Genomic DNA, 24,284 nt, shown 5'->3' with positions numbered 1-24,284 from the left:
TTTAGAAGTCAACACGTGTGTTACTACTGTGTGTGTTAATGTTAGTTTAGAAGTCAACACTACTGTGTGTGTGTTAATGTTAGTGTAAAAGTCAACATGTGTTACTACTGTGTGTGTTAATGTTAGTTTAGAAGTCAACACGTGTGTTACTACTGTGTGTGTTAATGTTAGTTTAGAAGTCAACACGTGTGTTACTACTGTGTGTGTTAATGTTAGTTTGGAAGTCAACACGTGTTACTACTGTGTGTGTTAATGTTAGTTTAGAAGTCAACACGTGTGTTACTACTGTGTGTGTTAATGTTAGTTTAGAAGTCAACACTACTGTGTGTGTTAATGTTAGTTTAGAAGTCAACACGTGTTACTACTGTGTGTGTTAATGTTAGTTTAGAAGTCAACACTACTGTGTGTGATAACATTAGTGTAGAAGTCAACATGTGTTACTACTGTGTGTGTTAATGATAGTTTAGAAGTCAACACGTGTGTTACTACTGTGTGTGTTAATGTTAGAAGTCAACACTACTGTGTGTGTTAATGTTAGTTTAGAAGTCAACACGTGTGTTACTACTGTGTGTGTTAATGTTAGTTTAGAAGTCAACACGTGTGTTACTACTGTGTGTGTTAATGTTAGTTTAGAAGTCAACACATGTGTTACTACTGTGTGTGTTATGTTAGTTTAGATGTTAACACGTGTGTTACTACTGTGTGTGTTAATGTTAGTTTAGATGTCAACACGTGTGTTACTACTGTGTGTGTTAATGTTAGTTTAGAAGTCAACACTACTGTGTGTGTTAATGTTAGTTTAGAAGTCAACACGTGTGTTACTACTGTGTGTGTTAATGTTAGTTTGGAAGTCAACACGTGTTACTACTGTGTGTGTTAATGTTAGTTTAGAAGTCAACACGTGTGTTACTACTGTGTGTGTTAATGTTAGTTTGGAAGTCAACACGTGTTACTACTGTGTGTGTTAATGTTAGTTTAGAAGTCAACACGTGTGTTACTACTGTGTGTGTTAATGTTAGTTTAGAAGTCAACACGTGTGTTACTACTGTGTGTGTTAATGTTAGTTTAGAAGTCAACACATGTGTTACTACTGTGTGTGTTAATGTAAGTTTAGAAGTCAACACGTGTGTTACTACTGTGTGTGTTAATGTTAGTTTAGAAGTCAACACTACTGTGTGTGTTAATGTTAGTTTAGAAGTCAACACGTGTGTTACTACTGTGTGTGTTAATGTTAGTTTAGAAGTCAACACGTGTTACTACTGTGTGTGTTAATGTTAGTTTAGAAGTCAACACATGTGTTACTACTGTGTGTGTTAATGTTAGTTTAGAAGTCAACACATGTGTTACTACTGTGTGTGTTAATGTTAGTTTAGAAGTCAACACATGTGTCACTACTGTGTGTGTTAATGTTAGTTTAGAAGTCAACACATGTGTTACTACTGTGTGTGTTAATGTTAGTTTAGAAGTCAACACGTGTGTTACTACTGTGTGTGTTAATGTTAGTTTAGATGTCAACTCGTGTGTTATTACTGTGTGTGTTAATGTTAGTTTAGAAGTCAACACATGTGTTACTACTGTGTGTGTTAATGTTAGTTTACAAGTCAACATGTGTGTTACTACTGTGTGTGTTAATGTTAGTTTAGAAGTCAACACGTGTGTTACTACTGTGTGTGTTAATGTTAGTTTAGAAGTCAACACATGAGTTACTACTGTGTGTGTTAATGTTAGTTTAGAAGTCAAGACGTGTGTTACTACTGTGTGTGTTAATGTTAGTTTAGAAGTCAACATGTGTGTTACTACTGTGTGTGTTAATGTTAGTTTAGAAGTCAACACTACTGTGTGTGTTAATGTTAGTGTAAAAGTCAACACATGTGTTACTACTGTGTGTGTTAATGTTAGTTTAGAAGTCAACACGTGTGTTACTACTGTGTGTGTTAATGTTAGTTTAGAAGTCAACACATGTGTTACTACTGTGTGTGTTAATGTTAGTTTAGAAGTCAACACATGTGTCACTACTGTGTGTGTTAATGTTAGTTTAGAAGTCGATCAACACGTGTGTTACTACTGTGTGTGTTAATGTTAGTTTAGAAGTCAACACTACTGTGTGTGTTAATGTTAGTTTAGAAGTCAACACGTGTTACTACTGTGTGTGTTAATGTTAGTTTAGAAGTCAACACATGTGTTACTACTGTGTGTGTTAATGTTAGTTTAGAAGTCAACACATGTGTTACTACTGTGTGTGTTAATGTTAGTTTAGAAGTCAACACATGTGTCACTACTGTGTGTGTTAATGTTAGTTTAGAAGTCAACACATGTGTTACTACTGTGTGTGTTAATGTTAGTTTAGAAGTCAACACGTGTGTTACTACTGTGTGTGTTAATGTTAGTTTAGATGTCAACTCGTGTGTTATTACTGTGTGTGTTAATGTTAGTTTAGAAGTCAACACATGTGTTACTACTGTGTGTGTTAATGTTAGTTTACAAGTCAACATGTGTGTTACTACTGTGTGTGTTAATGTTAGTTTAGAAGTCAACACGTGTGTTACTACTGTGTGTGTTAATGTTAGTTTAGAAGTCAACACATGAGTTACTACTGTGTGTGTTAATGTTAGTTTAGAAGTCAAGACGTGTGTTACTACTGTGTGTGTTAATGTTAGTTTAGAAGTCAACATGTGTGTTACTACTGTGTGTGTTAATGTTAGTTTAGAAGTCAACACTACTGTGTGTGTTAATGTTAGTGTAAAAGTCAACACATGTGTTACTACTGTGTGTGTTAATGTTAGTTTAGAAGTCAACACGTGTGTTACTACTGTGTGTGTTAATGTTAGTTTAGAAGTCAACACATGTGTTACTACTGTGTGTGTTAATGTTAGTTTAGAAGTCAACACATGTGTCACTACTGTGTGTGTTAATGTTAGTTTAGAAGTCGATCAACACGTGTGTTACTACTGTGTGTGTTAATGTTAGTTTAGAAGTCAACACTACTGTGTGTGTTAATGTTAGTTTAGAAGTCAACACGTGTGTTACTACTGTGTGTGTTAATGTTAGTTTAGAAGTCAACACTACTGTGTGTGATAATGTTAGTGTAGAAGTCAACATGTGTTACTACTGTGTGTGTTAATGGGAATTTAGAAGTCAACACGTGTGTTACTACTGTGTGTGTTAATGTTAGTTTAGAAGTCAACACGTGTGTTACTACTGTGTGTGTTAATGTTAGTTTAGAAGTCAACACATGTGTTACTACTGTGTGTGTTATGTTAGTTTAGATGTTAACACGTGTGTTACTACTGTGTGTGTTAATGTTAGTTTAGATGTCAACACGTGTGTTACTACTGTGTGTGTTAATGTTAGTTTAGAAGTCAACACTACTGTGTGTGTTAATGTTAGTTTAGAAGTCAACACGTGTGTTACTACTGTGTGTGTTAATGTTAGTTTGGAAGTCAACACGTGTTACTACTGTGTGTGTTAATGTTAGTTTAGAAGTCAACACGTGTGTTACTACTGTGTGTGTTAATGTTAGTTTAGAAGTCAACACGTGTGTTACTACTGTGTGTGTTAATGTTAGTTTAGAAGTCAACACATGTGTTACTACTGTGTGTGTTAATGTAAGTTTAGAAGTCAACACGTGTGTTACTACTGTGTGTGTTAATGTTAGTTTAGAAGTCAACACTACTGTGTGTGTTAATGTTAGTTTAGAAGTCAACACGTGTGTTACTACTGTGTGTGTTAATGTTAGTTTAGAAGTCAACACGTGTTACTACTGTGTGTGTTAATGTTAGTTTAGAAGTCAACACATGTGTTACTACTGTGTGTGTTAATGTTAGTTTAGAAGTCAACACATGTGTTACTACTGTGTGTGTTAATGTTAGTTTAGAAGTCAACACATGTGTCACTACTGTGTGTGTTAATGTTAGTTTAGAAGTCAACACATGTGTTACTACTGTGTGTGTTAATGTTAGTTTAGAAGTCAACACGTGTGTTACTACTGTGTGTGTTAATGTTAGTTTAGATGTCAACTCGTGTGTTATTACTGTGTGTGTTAATGTTAGTTTAGAAGTCAACACATGTGTTACTACTGTGTGTGTTAATGTTAGTTTAGAAGTCAACATGTGTGTTACTACTGTGTGTGTTAATGTTAGTTTAGAAGTCAACACATGTGTTACTACTGTGTGTGTTAATGTTAGTTTAGAAGTCAACACATGTGTCACTACTGTGTGTGTTAATGTTAGTTTAGAAGTCAACACATGTGTTACTACTGTGTGTGTTAATGTTAGTTTAGAAGTCAACACGTGTGTTACTACTGTGTGTGTTAATGTTAGTTTAGATGTCAACTCGTGTGTTATTACTGTGTGTGTTAATGTTAGTTTAGAAGTCAACACATGTGTTACTACTGTGTGTGTTAATGTTAGTTTAGAAGTCAACATGTGTGTTACTACTGTGTGTGTTAATGTTAGTTTAGAAGTCAACACGTGTGTTACTACTGTGTGTGTTAATGTTTGTTTAGAAGTCAACACGTGTGTTACTACTGTGTGTGTTAATGTTAGTTTAGAAGTCAACATGTGTGTTACTACTGTGTGTGTTAATGTTAGTTTAGAAGTCAACATGTGTGTTACTACTGTGTGTGTTAATGTTAGTTTAGAAGTCAACACGTGTGTTACTACTGTGTGTGTTAATGTTAGTTTAGAGGTCAACACATGTGTCACTACTGTGTGTGTTAATGTTAGTTTAGAAGTCAACACTACTGTGTGTGTTAATGTTAGTTTAGAAGTCAACACGTGTGTTACTACTGTGTGTGTTATTGTTAGTGTAGAAGTCAACACGTGTGTTACTACTGTGTGTGTTAATGTTAGTTTAGAAGTCAACACATGTGTTACTACTGTGTGTGTTATTGTTAGTGTAGAAGTCAACACGTGTGTTACTACTGTGTGTGTTGATGTTAGTTTAGAAGTCAACACGTGTGTTACTACTGAGTGTGTTGATGTTAGTTTAGAAGTCAACACTACTGTGTGTTGTTCTTCAGTGGGACAAACCCAATGTTTCTGCCCTAATAAGCAATGTTGGAGGTGAAGCGTGGCCACGCGGCAGCAGTCATGCGGAAAACACAAAGTGCTCACATCGTCACGTTGGCGAGGGCAAAGTAGGACAGAATTAGAACCCTCAGCAGCAAGTGACTCACACGGGCTGCCACAAAATCAACCGGATGCTTGTTAGAAAACTGATGTCTGAAGCACACATTGGAAAAAAAAAAAAAACGTTGGTAGAAATTGCATGTGAACGCTGAAAAGCCGAAAGTGAACTGAAATGCTAACAGTCAGACTGCTAGCCAGATAGCATCAAGTGACAAAACATAACATTCTTAAGTGTATATCTGTGAAATGAGCTGAAAATGCTAACATACTAACTTAGACAAACTTTAATGCTAACAGTCAAAATGTTAGCCAGATAGCGTCAAGTGACAGAACATAACTCTTGAGTGTATACCTGTGAAATGAGCTGAAAATGCTAACATACCAACCTAGACTTGGACAAACGTTAATGCTAACAGTCAGAATGCTATCCAGATAGCGCCAAGTGACAAAACATAACACTCTTGAGTGTTTACCTGTGAAATGAGATGAAAATGCTAACATGCTAACTTAGACTTAGACAAACGTTAAATGCTAGCCAGATAAAGTCAAGTGACAAAACATAACTCTTGAGTGTATACCTGTGAAATGAGCTGAAAATGCTAACATACTAACTTAGACCTGGACAAACGTTAAATGCTAGCCAGATAAAGTCAAGTGACAAAACATAACTCTTGAGTGAACTAAACTAAAGAAAGAAAGAAAGAAAGAGTGTATACCTGTGAAATGAGCTGAAAATGCTAACATACTAACTTAGACTTAGACTTAGACAAAGCAGGCGGGTTAAAATCAAACAGCTGGTGCGCAGTAAGTACAATGCTTACAGTATTAACACTTTGTAGGGCGCAACAGACAGCAAAGACTGACCAACTCACCAGCCTGAAGTATATACCAACAAAATGCTAACATGCTAAAAGTTAGCATTCTTCAAGTAAAAAATTATTGAGTCTAAAGTGTATACCAACAAAATGCTAACATAAGTAACAAAATAATTGAGTCTGAAGTGAATACCAGCAACATGCTAACATGATAACAGTTAGCATTCGTCAAGTAACAAAACAATTGAGTCTGAAGTATATACACCAACAAAATGCTAACAGTTAGCATTCCCCAAATAACAAAACAATTGAGTTAAAAGTGTATACCAACAAAATGCTCAAATGCTAACAGTTAGCATTCCTCAAGTAACAAAACAATTGAGTCGGAAGTATATACACCAACAAAATGCTAACAGTTAGCCTTCCCCAAATAACAAAACAATTGAGTCAAACATGTAAACCAACAAAATGCTCAAATGCTAACAGTTAGCGTTCCTCAAGTAACAAAACAATTGAGTCGGAAGTATATACACCAACAGAATGCTAACAGTTAGCATTCCCCAAATAACAAAACAATTGAGTCAATAGTGTATACCAACAACATGCTCAAATGCTAACAGTTAGCGTTCCTCAAGTAACAAAACAATTTAATCGGAATATACATCAACAAAATGCTAACAGTTAGCATTCGTCAAGTAACAAAACAATTGAGTCTGAAGTATATACACCAACAAAATGCTAACAGTTAGCATTCCCCAAATAACAAAACAATTGAGTTAAAAGTGTATACCAACAAAATGCTCAAATGCTAACAGTTAGCATTCCTCAAGTAACAAAACAATTGAGTCGGAAGTATATACACCAACAAAATGCTAACAGTTAGCATTCCCCAAATAACAAAACATTTGAGTCAAATGTGTATACCAACAAAATGCTCAAATGCTAACAGTTAGCGTTCCTCAAGTAACAAAACAATTGAGACGGAAGTATATACACCAACAAAATGCTAACAGTTAGCCTTCCCCAAATAACAAAACAATTGAGTCAAACATGTAAACCAACAAAATGCTCAAATGCTAACAGTTAGCGTTCCTCAAGTAACAAAACAATTGAGTCGGAAGTATATACACCAACAGAATGCTAACAGTTAGCATTCCCCAAATAACAAAACAATTGAGTCAATAGTGTATACCAACAACATGCTCAAATGCTAACAGTTAGCGTTCCTCAAGTAACAAAACAATTTAATCGGAATATACATCAACAAAATGCTAACAGTTAGCATTCCTCAAGTAACAAAACAATTTAGTCGGAAGTATATACACCAACAAAATGCTAACAGTTACTATTCCCCAAATAACAAAACAATTGAGTCAAAAGTGTATACCAACAAAATGCTCAAATGCTAAGTTAGCATTCCTCAAGTAACAAAACAATTGAGTCGGAAGTATATACACCAACAAAATGCTAACAGTTAGCATTCCCCAAATAACAAAACAATTGAGTCAATAGTGTATACCAACAACATGCTCAAATGCTAACAGTTAGCGTTCCTCAAGTAACAAAACAATTGAGTCGGAAGTATATACACCAACAAAATGCTAACAGTTAGCATTCCCCAAATAACAAAACAATTGAGTCAAAAGTGTATACCAACAACATGCTCAAATGCTAACAGTTAGCGTTCCTCAAGTAACAAAACAATTGAGTCGGAAGTATATACACCAACAAAATGCTAACAGTTACTATTCCCCAAATAACAAAACAATTGAGTCAATAGTGTACACCAACAACATGCTCAAATGCTAGCAGTTAGCGTTCCTCAAGTAACAAAACAATTGAGTCAGAAGTATATACACCAACAAAATGCTAACAGTTAGCCTTCCCCAAATAACAAAACAATTGAGTCAAACATGTATACCAACAAAATGCTCAAATGCTAACAGTTAACGTTCCTCAAGTAACAAAACAATTGAGTCGGAAGTATATACACCAACAGAATGCTAACAGTTAGCATTCCCCAAATAACAAAACAATTGAGTCAATAGTGTATACCAACAACATGCTCAAATGCTAACAGTTAGCGTTCCTCAAGTAACAAAACAATTGAATCGGAATATACATCAACAAAATGCTAACAGTTAGCATTCCTCAAGTAACAAAACAATTGAGTCGGAAGTATATACACCAACAAAATGCTATTAGTTACTATTCCCCAAATAACAAAACAATTGAGTCAAAAGTGTATACCAACAAAATGCTCAAATGCTAACAGTTAGCATTCCTCAAGTAACAAAACAATTGAGTCGGAAGTATATACACCAACGAAATGCTAGCAGTTAGCATTCCCCAAATAACAAAACAATTGAGTCAATAGTGTATACCAACAACATGCTCAAATGCTAACAGTTAGCGTTCCTCAAGTAACAAAACAATTGAGTCGGAAGTATATACACCAACAAAATGCTAACAGTTAGCATTCCCCAAATAACAAAACAATTGAGTCAAAAGTGTATACCAACAACATGCTCAAATGCTAACAGTTAGCGTTCCTCAAGTAACAAAACAATTGAGTCGGAAGTATATACACCAACAAAATGCTAACAGTTAGCATTCCCCAAATAACAAAACAATTGAGTCAAAAGTGTATACCAACAACATGCTCAAATGCTAACAGTTAGCGTTCCTCAAGTAACAAAACAATTGAGTCGGAAGTATATACACCAACAAAATGCTAACAGTTAGCATTCCCCAAATAACAAAACAATTGAGTCAAAAGTGTATACCAACAACATGCTCAAATGCTAACAGTTAGCGTTCCTCAAGTAACAAAACAATTGAGTCGGAAGTATATACACCAACAAAATGCTAACAGTTACTATTCCCCAAATAACAAAACAACTGAGTCAAAAGTGTATACCAACAAAATGCTCAAATGCTAACAGTTAGCATTCCTCAAGTAACAAAACAATTGAGTCGGAAGTATATACACCAACAAAATGCTAACAGTTAGCAATCCCCAAATAACAAAACAATTGAGTCAAAAGTCTATACCAACAACATGCTTAAATTCTAACAGTTAGCGTTCCTCAATTATGTCAGGTTCAAACACTGATGACATCTATTAAACAGACAAGAAGAAAGGAATCATGCAGAGACAGAGTTAAACTTGGCTCAAATGAGGAGAGACATTTTTTGGGCTGTACTCTAGTTACAGATCCAAACTACGCTCTAAAGTCCAGCCCACGTGCTTCCTCTATTTATTTGGGAGGTCCCTGGTTACATCACTGAAGCTGCTGCTGAAGAAAGGGGGTAATCTCAACAGCTTCAGTTAGACACAATATATGACTATTAATGAAATGCAAATGTGTTGACACTGGTGATATCGCCCTGTCTCTGCTCTGTCTGCGTCACGGCACTCGATGTTCGGCCTTGGCAGTCAGCAGGCCGATTCAGGGTCTGAAAACACTGACACGAGACGATGTCCCTTTGCACAGATGTCAAAACACAACTTCAGCACAATTGATAATAACTATAGCAACGGCCCTTAAGCCATACTTGCCAACCCTCCCGGATTTTCCGGGAGACTCCCGAAATTCAGCGCCTCTCCCGAAAACCTCCCGGGACAAATTTTCTCCCGAAATTCAGGCGGAGCTGGAGGCCACGCCCCCTCCAGCTCCATGCGGACCTGAGTGACGTGTTGACAGCCTGTTCTCACGTCCGCTTTCCCACCATATAAACAGCTAATGGTCGAGGGCGAGTTCTTGGTTTCTTATGTGTGTTTATTGTTAGGCAGTTTCATTTACGTCCTCCCAGCGCGGTAACAACACACAACAACAGCAGTCAAGTTTTCGTCCCCCGTAAAGCAGTTCGTCTGCCATAAACAGCAATGTTGTGACACTCTTAAACAGGACAATACTGCCATCTACTGTACATGCATATGTGACCCACCCATAATGTGTCACATTTTTGTGTTGATTTATTTATTTTATTTTGTGGTTTGAATTCGTTTTTGGAGCTGTCATTACAGATTTATCAGTATTCACATTGGTCAGTAGGGGGCAGTAGGGCGTTTCTTCCCAATTGAATGCTATCACCTGCAGACCGGAAGTGTCTTGTCATTCTGATGAGCGCGACCAGTCTGTGAACAATTGAAACGTCCTGTGTGCTTTTTCCTCCTGTATAACAGGTTAGTTTTGGTGAATCAACTCACTGAATAATATCCATGTGATCTTTATAAGTTTAAGTACACATTCTGATGGTGGAGCCTAACTCTAAAGTGTTTGTGAGTTGTAGTTTGTATTTGTGAATGAATCCAGTGCACAGCTGCAGTAATCAATACAAAAAGGCGACGTGAGTACGCAATGTTTATATAGGAACTTCTGATCCTAATTCAGACTCCCAAATTAGAGCTCCCGTTTTCTTATTGATTTTATAATGTATATTTGTATAATGTGTGTGTTCTGAAATAGTGACAGAGAATAGAACAAGGATGGACAATTCAACCCTTAACTCAACAATGAGTAGATGAGTGTTATGTGTGTGTAAATGTGTAAATAAATGAACACTGAAATTCAAGTATTTATTTTATTTATATATATATATATATATATATATATATATATATATATATATATATATATTTATATATACATATACATATATGCATACATATATATATATATATATATATATACATATATACACATACACACATATATATATATATATATATGTAATAATATATATATATATATATATATATATATATATATATATATATATATATATAGCTAAAATTCACTGAAAGTCAAGTATTTCTTATATATATATATATATATATCTATCTTAACCACGCCCCCAACCACGCCCCCCTAACATAACTGTTATAAAAAATAACTTAGTCTAATGTGTATCCCAGGAAAAACTAGTCATAAAGCTAGCGTGCTAGTGTTAGCATAACATTGACTAACATTGCGCATTCAAACTTTGAATCAGTAGAAAAATGCGGGAAATAAAAACGGGTGCTAACAGTGTTATTGAAAAGTGTGAATTCCGGGAAAAGCGGGAATTTTTGCAAAACTAAAAAGGTGTTAGTTTGAATGTCCAGGGTGGGTGGAATGTTTTCATTGACCAGCTGGGACATCTTCCCTCGTCAGGAGTCTACACCTTCGGCCTCTTCACCGTGGACATCTTCGTCAACGCTGGCCAGGTGGTGACCGGCAACCTGGCGCCGTATTTCCTGACCATCTGCAAACCCAACTACACGGCCCTGGGCTGCTACCAGGCGCTGCGCTACATCAGCCACCAGGAGGCCTGCACAGGAGACCAGGACGACGTCCTGCAGGCGCGCAAAACCTTCCCGTCCAAGGAAGCGGCGCTCAGCATCTACGCCGCGCTCTACATGGCCGTGAGTTTCTCACGCACATTTTTGCTCCGCCGCTCGCGGCGTTCAACATGGCTGCCGTCGCTGCTCCTCACAGATGTACGTGACGTGCACGGTTCAGGCGAAGGGCACTCGCCTCGCCAAGCCCGTCTTGTCGCTGGCGCTCGTGTGCCTGGCCTTCGTCACCGGACTCAATCGCATCGCCGAATACCGCAACCACTGGTCGGACGTCATCGCGGGCTTCATCATCGGCACCGCCATCGCCACTTTCCTGGTGAGTGTGTGCTAGAATCGACTAACATCCAAATCACAACTCTCATTTTTAGGCCATCTCCATGCGACCAAAACGAGCGTTTCTACACTTGTTACTATGTTAGCATGCTAACATTAAAGTGCTAACTTTTTTAAAGCACATTTTACACTTTTTACTCTAATTCCCCAGTCATACACACCTTAGAGTCATATAACTTGGTGTGTGACACAAGCTAACTGTTAGCATACTAACAATAGCGTGCTAACTTTTTGAGCTTGTCTTGCGACCTTTTACACCACAGTCATATAACTTGGTATGTGACTTTCGCTAACTGTTATCATGCTAATGAAAGGTACATGCAGGTTTTGGAGCGACACATGTTGCCATCCAAGCAACGTTATCATGGACGCCCCTGCTTATTTCAGCAAGATAAGTGAAACGCCGCCGGCTTCGCTGGGCCTGAGCTCATCTAAAATGGATCTGTGGTCTGACGAGTCTACATTTCAAATTGTTTTTGGAAACTGTGGACGACCAAAGAGGAAAAGAACCATACGGATTGTTCTAGGCCAGGGGTCGGCAACCCAAAATGTTGAAAGAGCCATATTGGACCAAAAATACAAAAACTAATTTGTCTGGAGCCACAAAAAATTAGAAGCCATATTACATACAGATAGTGTGTCATGAGATATAAATTGAATTAAGAGGACTTAAAGGAAACTAAATGACCTCAAATATAGCTACAAATGAGGCATAATGATGCAATATGTACATATAGCTAGCCTAAATAGCATGTTAGCATCGATTAGCTTGCAGTCATGCATTGACCAAATATGCCCGATTAGCACTCCACACAAGTCAATAACATCAACAAAACTCACCTTTGTGCATTCACGCACAACGTTAAAAGTGTGGTGGACAAAATGAGACAGAAAAAGAAGTGGCATAAAACACGTCCTGGGAAGTCGGAGAAAGTTATACATGTAAACAAACTAAGGTGAGTTCAAGGACCACCAAAATTAGTAGGACAAAACGGCGCTCCCCAAATACTCGAATCAGTGAAGCATGTTTAATATAAACAGTGTGCTTTATAACAATTAGGGAGGTTTGTGTCATGTTTTTCCTCCTACAGAAACCATAATAACACAAAAAATATTTTTCATACATTTTTGAAAAAGTTCCAGAGAGCCAACAGGGCGGCGCTAAAGAGCCACATGCGGCTCTAGAGCCGCGGGTTGCCGACCCCCGTTCTAGGTGCAGTGTAAAAGCCAGCATGTGTGATGGTATGGGGGTGTATTAGTGGCCAAGACATGGGTAACTTACACGTCTGTGAAGGCACCATTAATGCTGAAAGGTACATACAGGTTTTGGAGCAACGTTATCATGGACGCCCCTGCTTATTTCAGCAAGACAATGCCAAGCCAAGTGTTACAACAGCATGGCTTCGTAGTAAAAGAGTGCGGGTACTAGACTGGCCTGCCTGTAGTCCAGACCTGTCTCCCATTGAAAATGTGTGGCGCATTATGAAGCCTAAAATACCACAACGGAGACCCCCGGACTGTTGGACAACTTAAGCTGTACATCAAGCAAGAACGGGAAAGAATTCCACCTGAGAAGCTTAAAAAATGTGTCTCCTCAGTTCCCAAATGTTTACTGAGTGTTGTTAAAAGGAAAGGCCATGTAACACAGTGGTAAAAATGCCCCTGTGACAACTTTTTTGCAATGTGTTGCTGCCATTAAATTCTAAGTTAATGATTATTATTGCAAAATGAAGTTCCTCAGTTCGAACGTAAATATCTTGTCTTTGCAGTCTATTCAATTGAATATACACTAAATTGCCAAAAGTATTCCAAATGATGAGAATCAGGTGTCCTAATCACTTGGCCACAGGTGTATAAAATCAAGCACTTAGGCATGGAGACTGTTTCTACAAACATTTGTGAAAGAATGGGCCGCTTTCAGTGATTTCCAGCATGGAACTGTCATAGGATGCCACCTGTGCAACAAATCCAATCGTGAAATTTCCTCGCTCCTAAATATTCAAAGTCAACTGTGGGCTTTATTATGAGAAAATGGAAGAGTTTGGGAACAACAGCAACTCAGCCACCAAGTGGTAGGCCACGTCAACTGACAGAGAGGGGTCAGCGGATGCTGAAGCGCATAGTGCTAAGACTTTCTGCACAGTCAGTTGCTACAGAGCTCCAAACTTCATGTGACCTTCCAATTAGCCCACGTGCAGTATGCAGAGAGCTTCACGGAATGGGTTTTTCATGGCCGAGCAGCTGCATCTAAGCCATACATCACCGATTCTAATGCAAAGTGTGGGATGCAGTGGTGTAAAGCACGTCGCCACTGGACTCTAGAGCAGTGGAGACGCCTTCTCTGGACTGATGAATCACGCTTTTCCATCTGGCAATCCGATTGGCGAGTCTGGGTTTGGAGGTTGAAAGGAGAACGCTACATTTCGGACTGTGAGTGTGAAATTTGGTGGAGGAGGAATTATGGTGTGGGGTTGTTTTTCAGGAGTTGGGCTTGGCCCCTTAGTTCCAGTGAAAGGAACTTTGAATGCTCCAGGATACCCAAACATTTTGAACAATCCAATGCTCCCAACCTTCCTCTTCCAACATGACTGTGCACCAGTGCAACAAGCAAGGTCCATAAAGACATGGATGACAGAGTCCGGTGTGGATGAACTTGACTGGCCTGCACAAAGTCCTGACCTGAACCCGATAGAACACCTTTGGGATGAATTAGAACCAAGACTGAGAGCCAGGCCTTCTCCACCAACATCAGTGTGTGGCCTCACCAATGCGCTTTAGGAAGAATGGTGGAAAATTCCTACAGACACACTCGGCAACCTTGTGGACAGCCTTCCCAGAAGAGTTGAAGCTGTAATAGCTGCAAAAGGTGGACCCGCATCATTTTGAACCCTATGGGTTAGGAATGGGATGGCACTTCAAGTTCATATGTGAGTCAAGGCAGGTGGCCAAATACTTTTGGCAATATAGTGTAAGTAGAAAAGGATTTGCAAATAATTGTATAATCTTTTTATTTACTATTTACACAATGTGCCAACTTCTCTGGTTTTGGGTTTTGTAAAATACAGCTGGAAATGACGCAGCAGCTCCATTCGAAGCCTTTGTAACCCGTTTTGATAATATTTCTATTATCATTTATGTACCAAATAATATATCAGTGACACATATGAGAGTGTAAGATGTATTTTTTGCTCAAAAGCATCCTAAAAAGGGGATTTCAAGGTTATTTTCGGGGGTGTAGAACATTTATAGAAGAGAGGATGCTTTTAAAAGCCTCTCCTGTCTACGTGAGTACTCTTTCAAAGTCCATTTCAAAAAGTGGACCTCAGGAGTTAACAAGCAACAGAAGCTCTGACGCCATCAAGGAAAGTGATCACACAATTTGATATCAAAGATTGGTCCGGTATCGGCAAAAAAAAACAAGTATTGTAGACAGCCAGGTAACATCCAAATGTCCTCCAATAAACACACAATGTCTTGTATTTTAGTCAAGTCATTCAGTCATTTACATGCGTAGCTGTAGGCTACTAGGAGCTAGCAGCTACACAACAGCTAAGCACACAATAGCACACAAGCTAAACTTAGATATTAATCATTGAACAATAAAACTGCACATTTGTCAATATAAACATGTATTAAATAATCATAGTTGCATATTACTTACACATACAAAGTCTCTAAGGCAGAAGCGTATTGGAAAGTATCCAGTAACAAACGTGTCCGCATCATTCAACATACTGCGTCACCAACAAACTTGTTTTCTCGTGTAAAGTTTTTCTCCTATTTTAGTCAAGTCATTTACAAGAATTAAACATGCTAGACTATAGGCTACAAGAGCAAGCAGCTACACAACAGCTAAGCACACAAGCTAAACATAGGTAACAATCATTGAACAATAAAATTCCACATTTGTCAATATAAACAAGTATTAAATAATCATGGTTGCATATTACTTACACATATAAAGTCTCTACGACAGAAGCGTATTGGAAAGTATCCAGTAACAAACGTGTCCGCATCATTCAACTTACTGTGTCACAAAAAAACGTGTTTTCTCGTGTAAAGTTTTTCTCCTATTTTAGTCAAGTCATTTACAAGAAGTACACATGCTAAACTATAGGCTACAAGAGCAAGCAGCTACACAACAGCTAAGCACACAATAGCACACAAGCTAAACATAGGTAACAATCATTGAACAATAAAATTGCACATTTGTCAATATAAACAAGTATTAAATAATCATAGTTGCATATTACTTACACATATAAAGTCTCTACGGCAGAAGCGTATTGGAAAGTATCCAGTAACGAACGTGTCCGCATCATTCAACTGACTGTCACCAAAAAAACCTTGTTTTCTCGTGTAAAGTTTTTCTTCTATTTTAGTCAAGTCATTTACAAGAGGTAAACATGGTAGACTATAAGCTACTAGGAGCAAGCAGCTACACAACAGCTAAGCACACAATAGCACACAAGCTAAACATAGGTAACAATCATTGAACAATAAAATTGCACATTTGTCAATATAAACAAGTATTAAATAATCATAGTTACATATTACTTACACATACAAAGTCTCCAAGGCAGAAGCATATTGGAAAGTATCCAGTAGCAAACGTGTCCGCATCATTCAACTTGCTGCATCACCAACAAACTTGTTTTCTCGTGTAAAGTTTTTCTCCTATTTTAGTCAAGTAATTTACAAGAAGTAAACATGGTAGACTATAAGCAACTAGGAGCAAGCAGCTACACAACAGCTAAGCACACAATAGCACACAAGCTAAACATAGGTAACAATCATTGAACAATAAAATTGCACATTTGTCAATATAAACAAGTATTAAATAATCATAGTTGCATATTACTTACACATACAAAGTCTCCAAGGCAGAAGCGTATTGGAAAGTATCCAGTAACAAACGTGTCCGCATCATTCGACTTGCTGCGTCACCAACAAACTTGTTTTCTCGTGTAAAGTTTTTCTTCTATATTAGTCAAGTCATTTACAAGAATTAAACTGTCATGTCTGTGTAATCATGTTTTGTTTAAGTCATGTTTTGTTTAGTTTAGTTATTGGACTCTTTAGTTTCTGTTTATGCTCCATTGTTTTTGTTTTCCATAGCAACCCATTAGTTTTCACCTGTCATGTCAGGCACCTGTTTTGAGTCACGCACATGTTGTCAATCATGTCTGTGTTATTTAAGCTTTTCATTTTCTGTTGTTCGTCCTGGTGTCATATCCTTTCTAACCCTGCTATCCTCTCGTATCAAGCCATGTTCACAGTCCCATGCCACAGTAAGTGTTTTTGTTTCGTGTTCACAGTTTCTGCCTTTGTGCAAGTTTTGTTTTCATTCGCCAAGTTTTTTACCTCCGCCATTGTGCGCGCCTTTTGTTTGCTTCTGTTTGTAGTTTGTTAGTGTTTAAAATAAATCATGTACCCACCTTCAAGCCACGTCCGATCCAAGTTCACTTGCATCTCGGGAAAACAAAAACTCCAAAGTCCAAGTCTTGACATAAACATGGTAGACTACAGGCTACTAGGAGCAAGCAGCTACACAACAGCTAAGCACACAATAGCACACAAGCTAAACATAGGTAACAATCATTGAACAATAAAATTGCACATTTGTCAATATCAACAAGTATTAAATAATCATAGTTGCATATTACTTACACATACAAAGTCTCCAAGGCAGAAGCGTATTGGAAAGTATCCAGTAACAAACGTGTCCGCATCATTCAACTGACTGTCACCAAAAAAAAACGTTTTCTCGTGTAAAGTTTTTCTCCTATTTTAGTCAAGTCCTTTACAAGAAGTAAACATGGTAGACTATAAGCTACTAAGAGCTAGCAGCTACACAACAGATAAGCACACAAGCTACACATAGGTAATAATCATTGAACAATAAAACATCACATTTGTCAATATAAACAAGTACCAAATAATTATAGTTGCATATTACTTACACATAAAGTCTCCAAGGTAGAAGCATATTAGAAAGTATCCAGTAACAAACGTGTCCGCATCATTCAACTTTCTGTGTCACCAAAAAACTTGTTTTCTCATGTAAAGTTTTTATTCTATTTTAGTGAAGTCATTTACAAGAAGTAAACATGGTAGACTATAAGCAACTAGGAGTAAGCAGCTACACAACAGCTAAGCACACAATAGCACACGAGCTTAACATAGGTAACAATCATTGAACAATAAAATCGCACATTTGTCAATATAAACAAGTACCAAATAATTATAGTTGCATAATAATTGCACATACAAAGTCTCCAAGGCAGAAGCGTATTGGAAAATATCCAGTAACAAACGTGTCCGCATCATTCAACTTACTGTGTCACCAAAAAAACGTGTTTTCTCGTGTAAGTTTTTTTTTCTATTTTAGTCAAGTCCTTTACAAGAAGTAAACATGGTAGACTATAAGCTACTAGGAGCAAGCAGCTACACAACAGCTAAGCACACAATAGCACACAAGCTAAACATAGGTAACAATCATTGAACAATAAAATTGCACATTTGTCAATATAAACAAGTATTAAATAATCATAGTTGCATATTACTTACACATACAAAGTCTCCAAGGCAGAAGCATATTGGAAAGTATCCAGTAACAAACGTGTCCGCATCATTCAACTATCTGTGTCACCAAAAAACTTGTTTTCTCGTGTAAAGTTTTTATTCTATTTTAGTGAAGTCATTTACAAAAATTAAACATGGTAGACTATAGACTACAAGAACAAGCAGCTACACAACAGCTAAGCACACAATAGCACACAAGCTAAACATAGGTAACAATCATTGAACAATAAAATTGCACATTTGTCAATATAAACAAGTATTAAATAATCATAGTTGCATATTACTTACACATACAAAGTCTCCAAGGCAGAAGCATATTGGAAAGTATCCAGTAACAAACGTGTCCGCATCATTCAACTTGCTGCGTCACCAACAAACTTGTTTTCTCGTGTAAAGTTTTTCTCCTATTTTAGTCAAGTCATTTACAAGAAGTACACATGGTAGACTATAAGCTACTAAGAGCTAGCAGCTACACAACAGCTAAGCACACAAGCTACGCATAGGTAATTATCATTGAACAATAAAACATCACATTTGTCAATATAAACAAGTACTTAATAATTATAGTTGCATATTACTTACACATAAAGTCTCTAAGGTAGAAGCATATTAGAAAGTATCCAGTAACAAACGTGTCCGCATCATTCAACTATCTGTGTCACCAAAAAACTTGTTTTCTTGTGTAAAGTTTTTATTCTATTTTAGTGAAGTCATTTACAAAAATTAAACATGGTAGACTATAGGCTACAAGAGCAAGCAGCTACACAACAGCTAAGCACACAATAGCACACAAGCTAAACATAGGTAACAATCATTGAACAATAAAATTGCACATTTGTCAATATAAACAAGTATTAAATAATCATGGTTGCATATTACTTACACATACAAAGTCTCCAAGGCAGAAGTGTATTGGAAAGTATCCAGTAACAAACGTGTCCGCATCTTTCAACTGTCACCAAAAAAACTTGTTTTCTTGTGTAAAGTTTTTCTCCTATTTTAGTCAAGTCATTTACAAGAATTAAACATGGTAGACTATAAGCTACTAAGAGCTATCAGCTACACAACAGCTAAGCACACAATAGCACACAAGCTAAACATAGGTAACAATCATTGAACAATAAAATTGCACATTTGTCAATATAAACAAGTATTAAATAATCATGGTTGCATATTACTTACACATACAAAGTCTCCAAGGCAGAAGTGTATTGGAAAGTATCCAGTAACAAACGTGTCCGCATCTTTCAACTGTCACCAAAAAAACTTGTTTTCTTGTGTAAAGTTTTTCTCCTATTTTAGTCAAGTCATTTACAAGAATTAAATATGGTAGACTATAAGCTACTAAGAGCTATCAGCTACACAACAGCTAAGCACACAATAGCACACAAGCTAAATATAGGTAATAATTATTGAACAATAAAACTGCACATTTGTCAATATAAACAAGTATTAAATAATCATAGTTGCATATTACTTACACATACAAAGTCTCCAAGGCAGAAGCATATTGGAAAGTATCCAGTAACAAACGTGTCCGCATCATTCAACAGACTGTGTCACCAAAAAACTTGTTTTCTCGTGTAAAGTTTTTATTCTATTTTAGTGAAGTCATTTACAAGCAGCAAACATGGTAGACTGTAGGCTACTAGGAGCAAGCACCTACACAACAGCAAAACACACAATAGCACACAAGCCAGACATATGTAACAATAATTTGAACAATATTGTAATGTAAAACAGACAATATAAACAGACTTGGACAATATAAACACGTCGAGATGTAACGATAAACTGTGATAATGGTAAAACTGCAGACGGTTAGTATTATGTTTTCAATTAAAATGACAGGAATAACAATATTGATAACTGCTCTTTGATAAACTCATGGATTGACCGGCATCAGCTCGCTAGCTCAAATGCTAACATGAAAACAAGAGACATTAACGCATTTCCCTATTAAAAAACAACATACCTCAATCTAAGACGTATAAAAACGCAATAGTGTCCGAACAACTAAGACATTCAATTGTGCACGTTGAACCTACAAGACCGAGGTGTTTTTACGGTGCATTCAAGGACCGCTGAAAAGAGTAGGATGCCACATCGTCTGCTATAAATGATAATTTAAAAATCATATTATGTAGGGCTTTTCATTGAAATAAATCTTAAAGTGTTACGGTACAAACCAATATTTAAAACTATAAAAAGAAGACTTAAGCACGATCAGTGAAGCAAAAGAAACACAAAACATGCAAAATAGAATATATTTATAGGCACAATTATTTTAGTTTTTTGTAAATAACTTAAAGACTGCTTTTTGAGCTCATTCAAACAATACCACGGTAATAATGATCACCATGACTATTTTGGTCACAATGACCCTGATATGAAATTTGCATATCTTTCCATCCCTCTAAACAAGTGTCCAATAACATCAAAGAAGTAACCGGTAACAAATGTGTCCGCATTAATCAACTTGCTGCATCATGAACGTCATGCATTATTGTAACCGCAAGGTGTTGGCCAGAAAAAAAACAATTACCACTCCACTTTAACTTAAAGACAGCATAAGTCCATTCCAAAACGTTAATGACAAAGAGATTTGCTTGACTCATTTCGCCTGATCAAACCTTTTCTAACGTTCCGCACTACAAAATAATAAACATATGCACTATAAATTGTGCTGATATCGGGTCGTATTAATATCGGTATCGTATCGGAAGTGACTAGGTGGTATCAGGACCCCCCTATCATGCACAGATGTGGTGTACATATTGTAAATAGACACATGTGACTTGGTTGTGTGTTTAGGTGGTGTGCGTGGTGCACAAATTCAAAGGAAAGTTGTTACTGAACGACGAGCCGGCAGCAGAATGGCAAGCTGCCACAGCCATGCTGGCCGTGGAGAATACTCTGGAGAAGTACGTCGCCTCGCAGGTCAGTACTAAAACTTGTACAAGTTCAATACATAACAGGGATGGTCAATGGTTATCTATTGGAGAATTGTCGGCCATAGGTTTGTTATGAAAAATATTTGTATTTATTTTATTATTTTTAATTCATTTTTATTAATTAATTGTTTTCTTAATTTGGATTTGAAAAATAAATAAAGTAATCCCTTGCCATATTGCGCTTCAAATATTGCAGCTTCAATCACTACATTTCTTTGCATATTCTACATTAGAGGTGGAGAATACCTGGCGGTTTGATAGGTACGTGTTTGTCGCCATCTGGTGGACAGTGTGAGTGGCACAGGCCAGTGAGCATGGAGTGCAGTTCCTAAAGACTACAGACCCTTTCCAAAAAAAATTTGAATATCATGGAAAAGTGTAATTATTTCCATAATTCCATTCAAAACGTTGAACGTCCACAGATGATAGATTCAGTGCCCAAAATTTAAACCATTTCAAGTATTTAGTTGTTAGTGGAAGGGCAAAACGTGGCAGGAGAAGATTCACCAGCAGCTGACTTCTGCGGATTATCAAACAGAGAAGATTCATCAATCTGGCAGAGAAGTAAATGGTGATTTCTTCACAGTATTCTCATTTTTTGAAATCCTGTTTTCGTGAGTTTTATGAGCTGAAACCCAAATTATGTACAAACAAAAAACAAAATACTTGAAATTGTTTAAGCTGTGGGCCCTGAATCTGTAATCGATGGAAGTTTAACGTTTTGAATGGAATTATGGAAATAAATACACTTTTCCATGATATTCTATTTTTTAGAAAAGGTCTGTATATTCACAGCATTTACTTGTTGGACCCAATCCAAACAACCTTGCCTAGTCATGGCGCAGAAGAAAACAACAACAACATTCAACCAGCACAAAAAGTCAACATGTCACACATAACTCAACCTGCTCAATGAACTGTGTGGATATTATTAAAAAAAAACAGCCAACCATCATCAAAAATTCTAAATTACAACCATTTCAAAAAATGCAAAAAAACTCCCCACACTTAACCGTGTATGGCACAATTTAGCTGCTTGATGATATCCCTGATTAATTACAAAACATTAAGGAAGCCGTCCTGAAGGTAAACAAGGTAGGAGTTGAACTTTAACATACTCTTAATATTAAATTCTAATAATAATTATTATCTATCCATTATATTATTATAATATGTACACACACACACACACATATATATATATATATATATATATATATATATATATATATATATATATATATATATATATATATATATATATATATATATATATATATATATATATATATATATATATACACACACACATGCATGCATATACTGTATATATATCTATATCTATATACATCTAATATATATATATATATATATATATATATATATATATATATATATATATATATATATATATATATATATATATATATATATATATATTGTATTGAACAATGCTAACAACACGGCGGCGAATGTCAATGCAATGTAGCGTCCTTGCTGGTGGCTAACGTCCCTCCACAGTGCCAAAGCCGTTTCTCAGTCACGAATTTTCGCCTCCACGTCGGCAAATACATTTCTTCTTACAAGTAATGTTATCACTGGAGGACGAGGCCTAGCTCAGCACGCTACATCACACACCGTAGGGCAGTGGTGTCAAACTCGTTTTCATTGAGGGTCACTTGTAACAGTGAATACAATATGAATACATACAATTATTTAGTAATCATATATATTTTTATGTACACTGTAAAACAATATGTACATTTTACACGTGTCCTGGGTCTTCCCCGTGGTCTCCTACCAATCACTAACAAATGATGTGGCAGGCCTAATTTGGCCCCCAGGCCTTGAGTTAGACACCTGTGCTGTAGCAGGATACAAGAAGCCATGCTAACTGCTAAGCTAGGGCTTTTAGATGTAGACGCGTGGGCGGATCGATACAAATATCGACAGCAATGATACCAAATACTGTATTAGTATATAGTGGAGCCTACAGGGACAATTTTGGTTGTTTTTGTTATTGTTTACAAACTCAGGAAGTAAGTCCCTTGACTCCGAAATAACCAAAATATGTATGCGGCTGTAGATTTAATCAAATAATACAACTGGAAATGTTTCAGTTTTATTATCATTTATGATAATAGGCTGCAATATGCAGCTGAGATAGGCTCCAGCACCCCCCGCGACCCCGAAGGGGACAAGCGGTAGAAAATGGATGGATGGATGGATATATCGCAATATTGATTTTAGGCCATATAACCAATCCCTTCTTCGTATCAATATTGCCTGATATTAATGTGCCTTTGTTCTTGTCTTCCAACTGCAGAATCATATCACCTTTGCTGAGGTCACATGACATGGAGTCACGTGACGGATCACCTCCGAGCCGTCCAATCCCGGCGACCCGCGTGCAGTCCTCCCCCTCCGCGCGTTATTGTTCCGTGTCTTCCGTGAATTTGTGAGGGATAATCAATCTATGCACTAATCATCTCCATCAGGAGCAGAATCCAAAACAATGTTTCCGTGACAATCACTTAGTACTTCTCTAGATATAGATACTGGACTCGCTTATGTTTCACCAATGTGTAATATCCTCCAAGTACTAGTACTAGTTCACCACTAGTATTACTCTACAGGGAATAACATCGAAGAAGAAGAGGTTCTTGAGGGAATAGTTCTCGTCCTGTCACATATTAGAAAATTATCATTTAGAGCAGGGGTGTCCAAACTACGGCCCGAAAAGTCATGAGTTCAATTTAATTATCAAACAACCCCGATACTCCGACTTTGTTGCCATCTTGTGGACAACATGAATAATTCAGGTCAATGGCCATGAATTGTGCGCTGAAAAGACACAGCGCAGCACTCACTTATATGACCCAATCCAAACAACCTTCCCTAGTCATGGCGCAAATATATGTGTATATATATATATATATATATATATATATACATATACATACAATCATACATACATACATACATACATATATATATCCATCCATCCATCCATCCATCCATCCATCCATATACACATACATATATATATATATATATATATATATATATATATATATATATATATATATATATATATATATATATATATATATATATATATATA

General features: G+C 36.8%; 1 protein-coding gene across 1 annotated transcript in view; it reads left to right on the top strand.

The window, feature by feature from the left end:
• Positions 1-24,066, top strand: part of LOC133609372 (phospholipid phosphatase-related protein type 5-like) — a 39,876-nt gene extending 15,810 nt beyond the window's left edge. The window contains exons 3-6 of the mRNA XM_061964915.2: positions 11,104-11,354; positions 11,428-11,604; positions 21,021-21,146; positions 23,487-24,066. Of these exons, the coding sequence (XP_061820899.1) occupies positions 11,104-11,354; positions 11,428-11,604; positions 21,021-21,146; positions 23,487-23,516 (584 nt within the window). The 3' untranslated portion in view covers positions 23,517-24,066. The remainder of the gene's footprint in view (positions 1-11,103; positions 11,355-11,427; positions 11,605-21,020; positions 21,147-23,486) is intronic.
• The last annotated feature ends 218 nt before the right edge of the window (positions 24,067-24,284 follow it).

This window comes from Nerophis lumbriciformis, linkage group LG07 (genome assembly GCF_033978685.3).
Source record: "Nerophis lumbriciformis linkage group LG07, RoL_Nlum_v2.1, whole genome shotgun sequence".
NCBI classification, from domain to species: Eukaryota; Metazoa; Chordata; class Actinopteri; order Syngnathiformes; family Syngnathidae; genus Nerophis; species Nerophis lumbriciformis.
The sequence above is the reverse complement of the archived record's forward strand: the minus strand, read 5'-3'. Positions and strand labels throughout refer to the sequence as shown.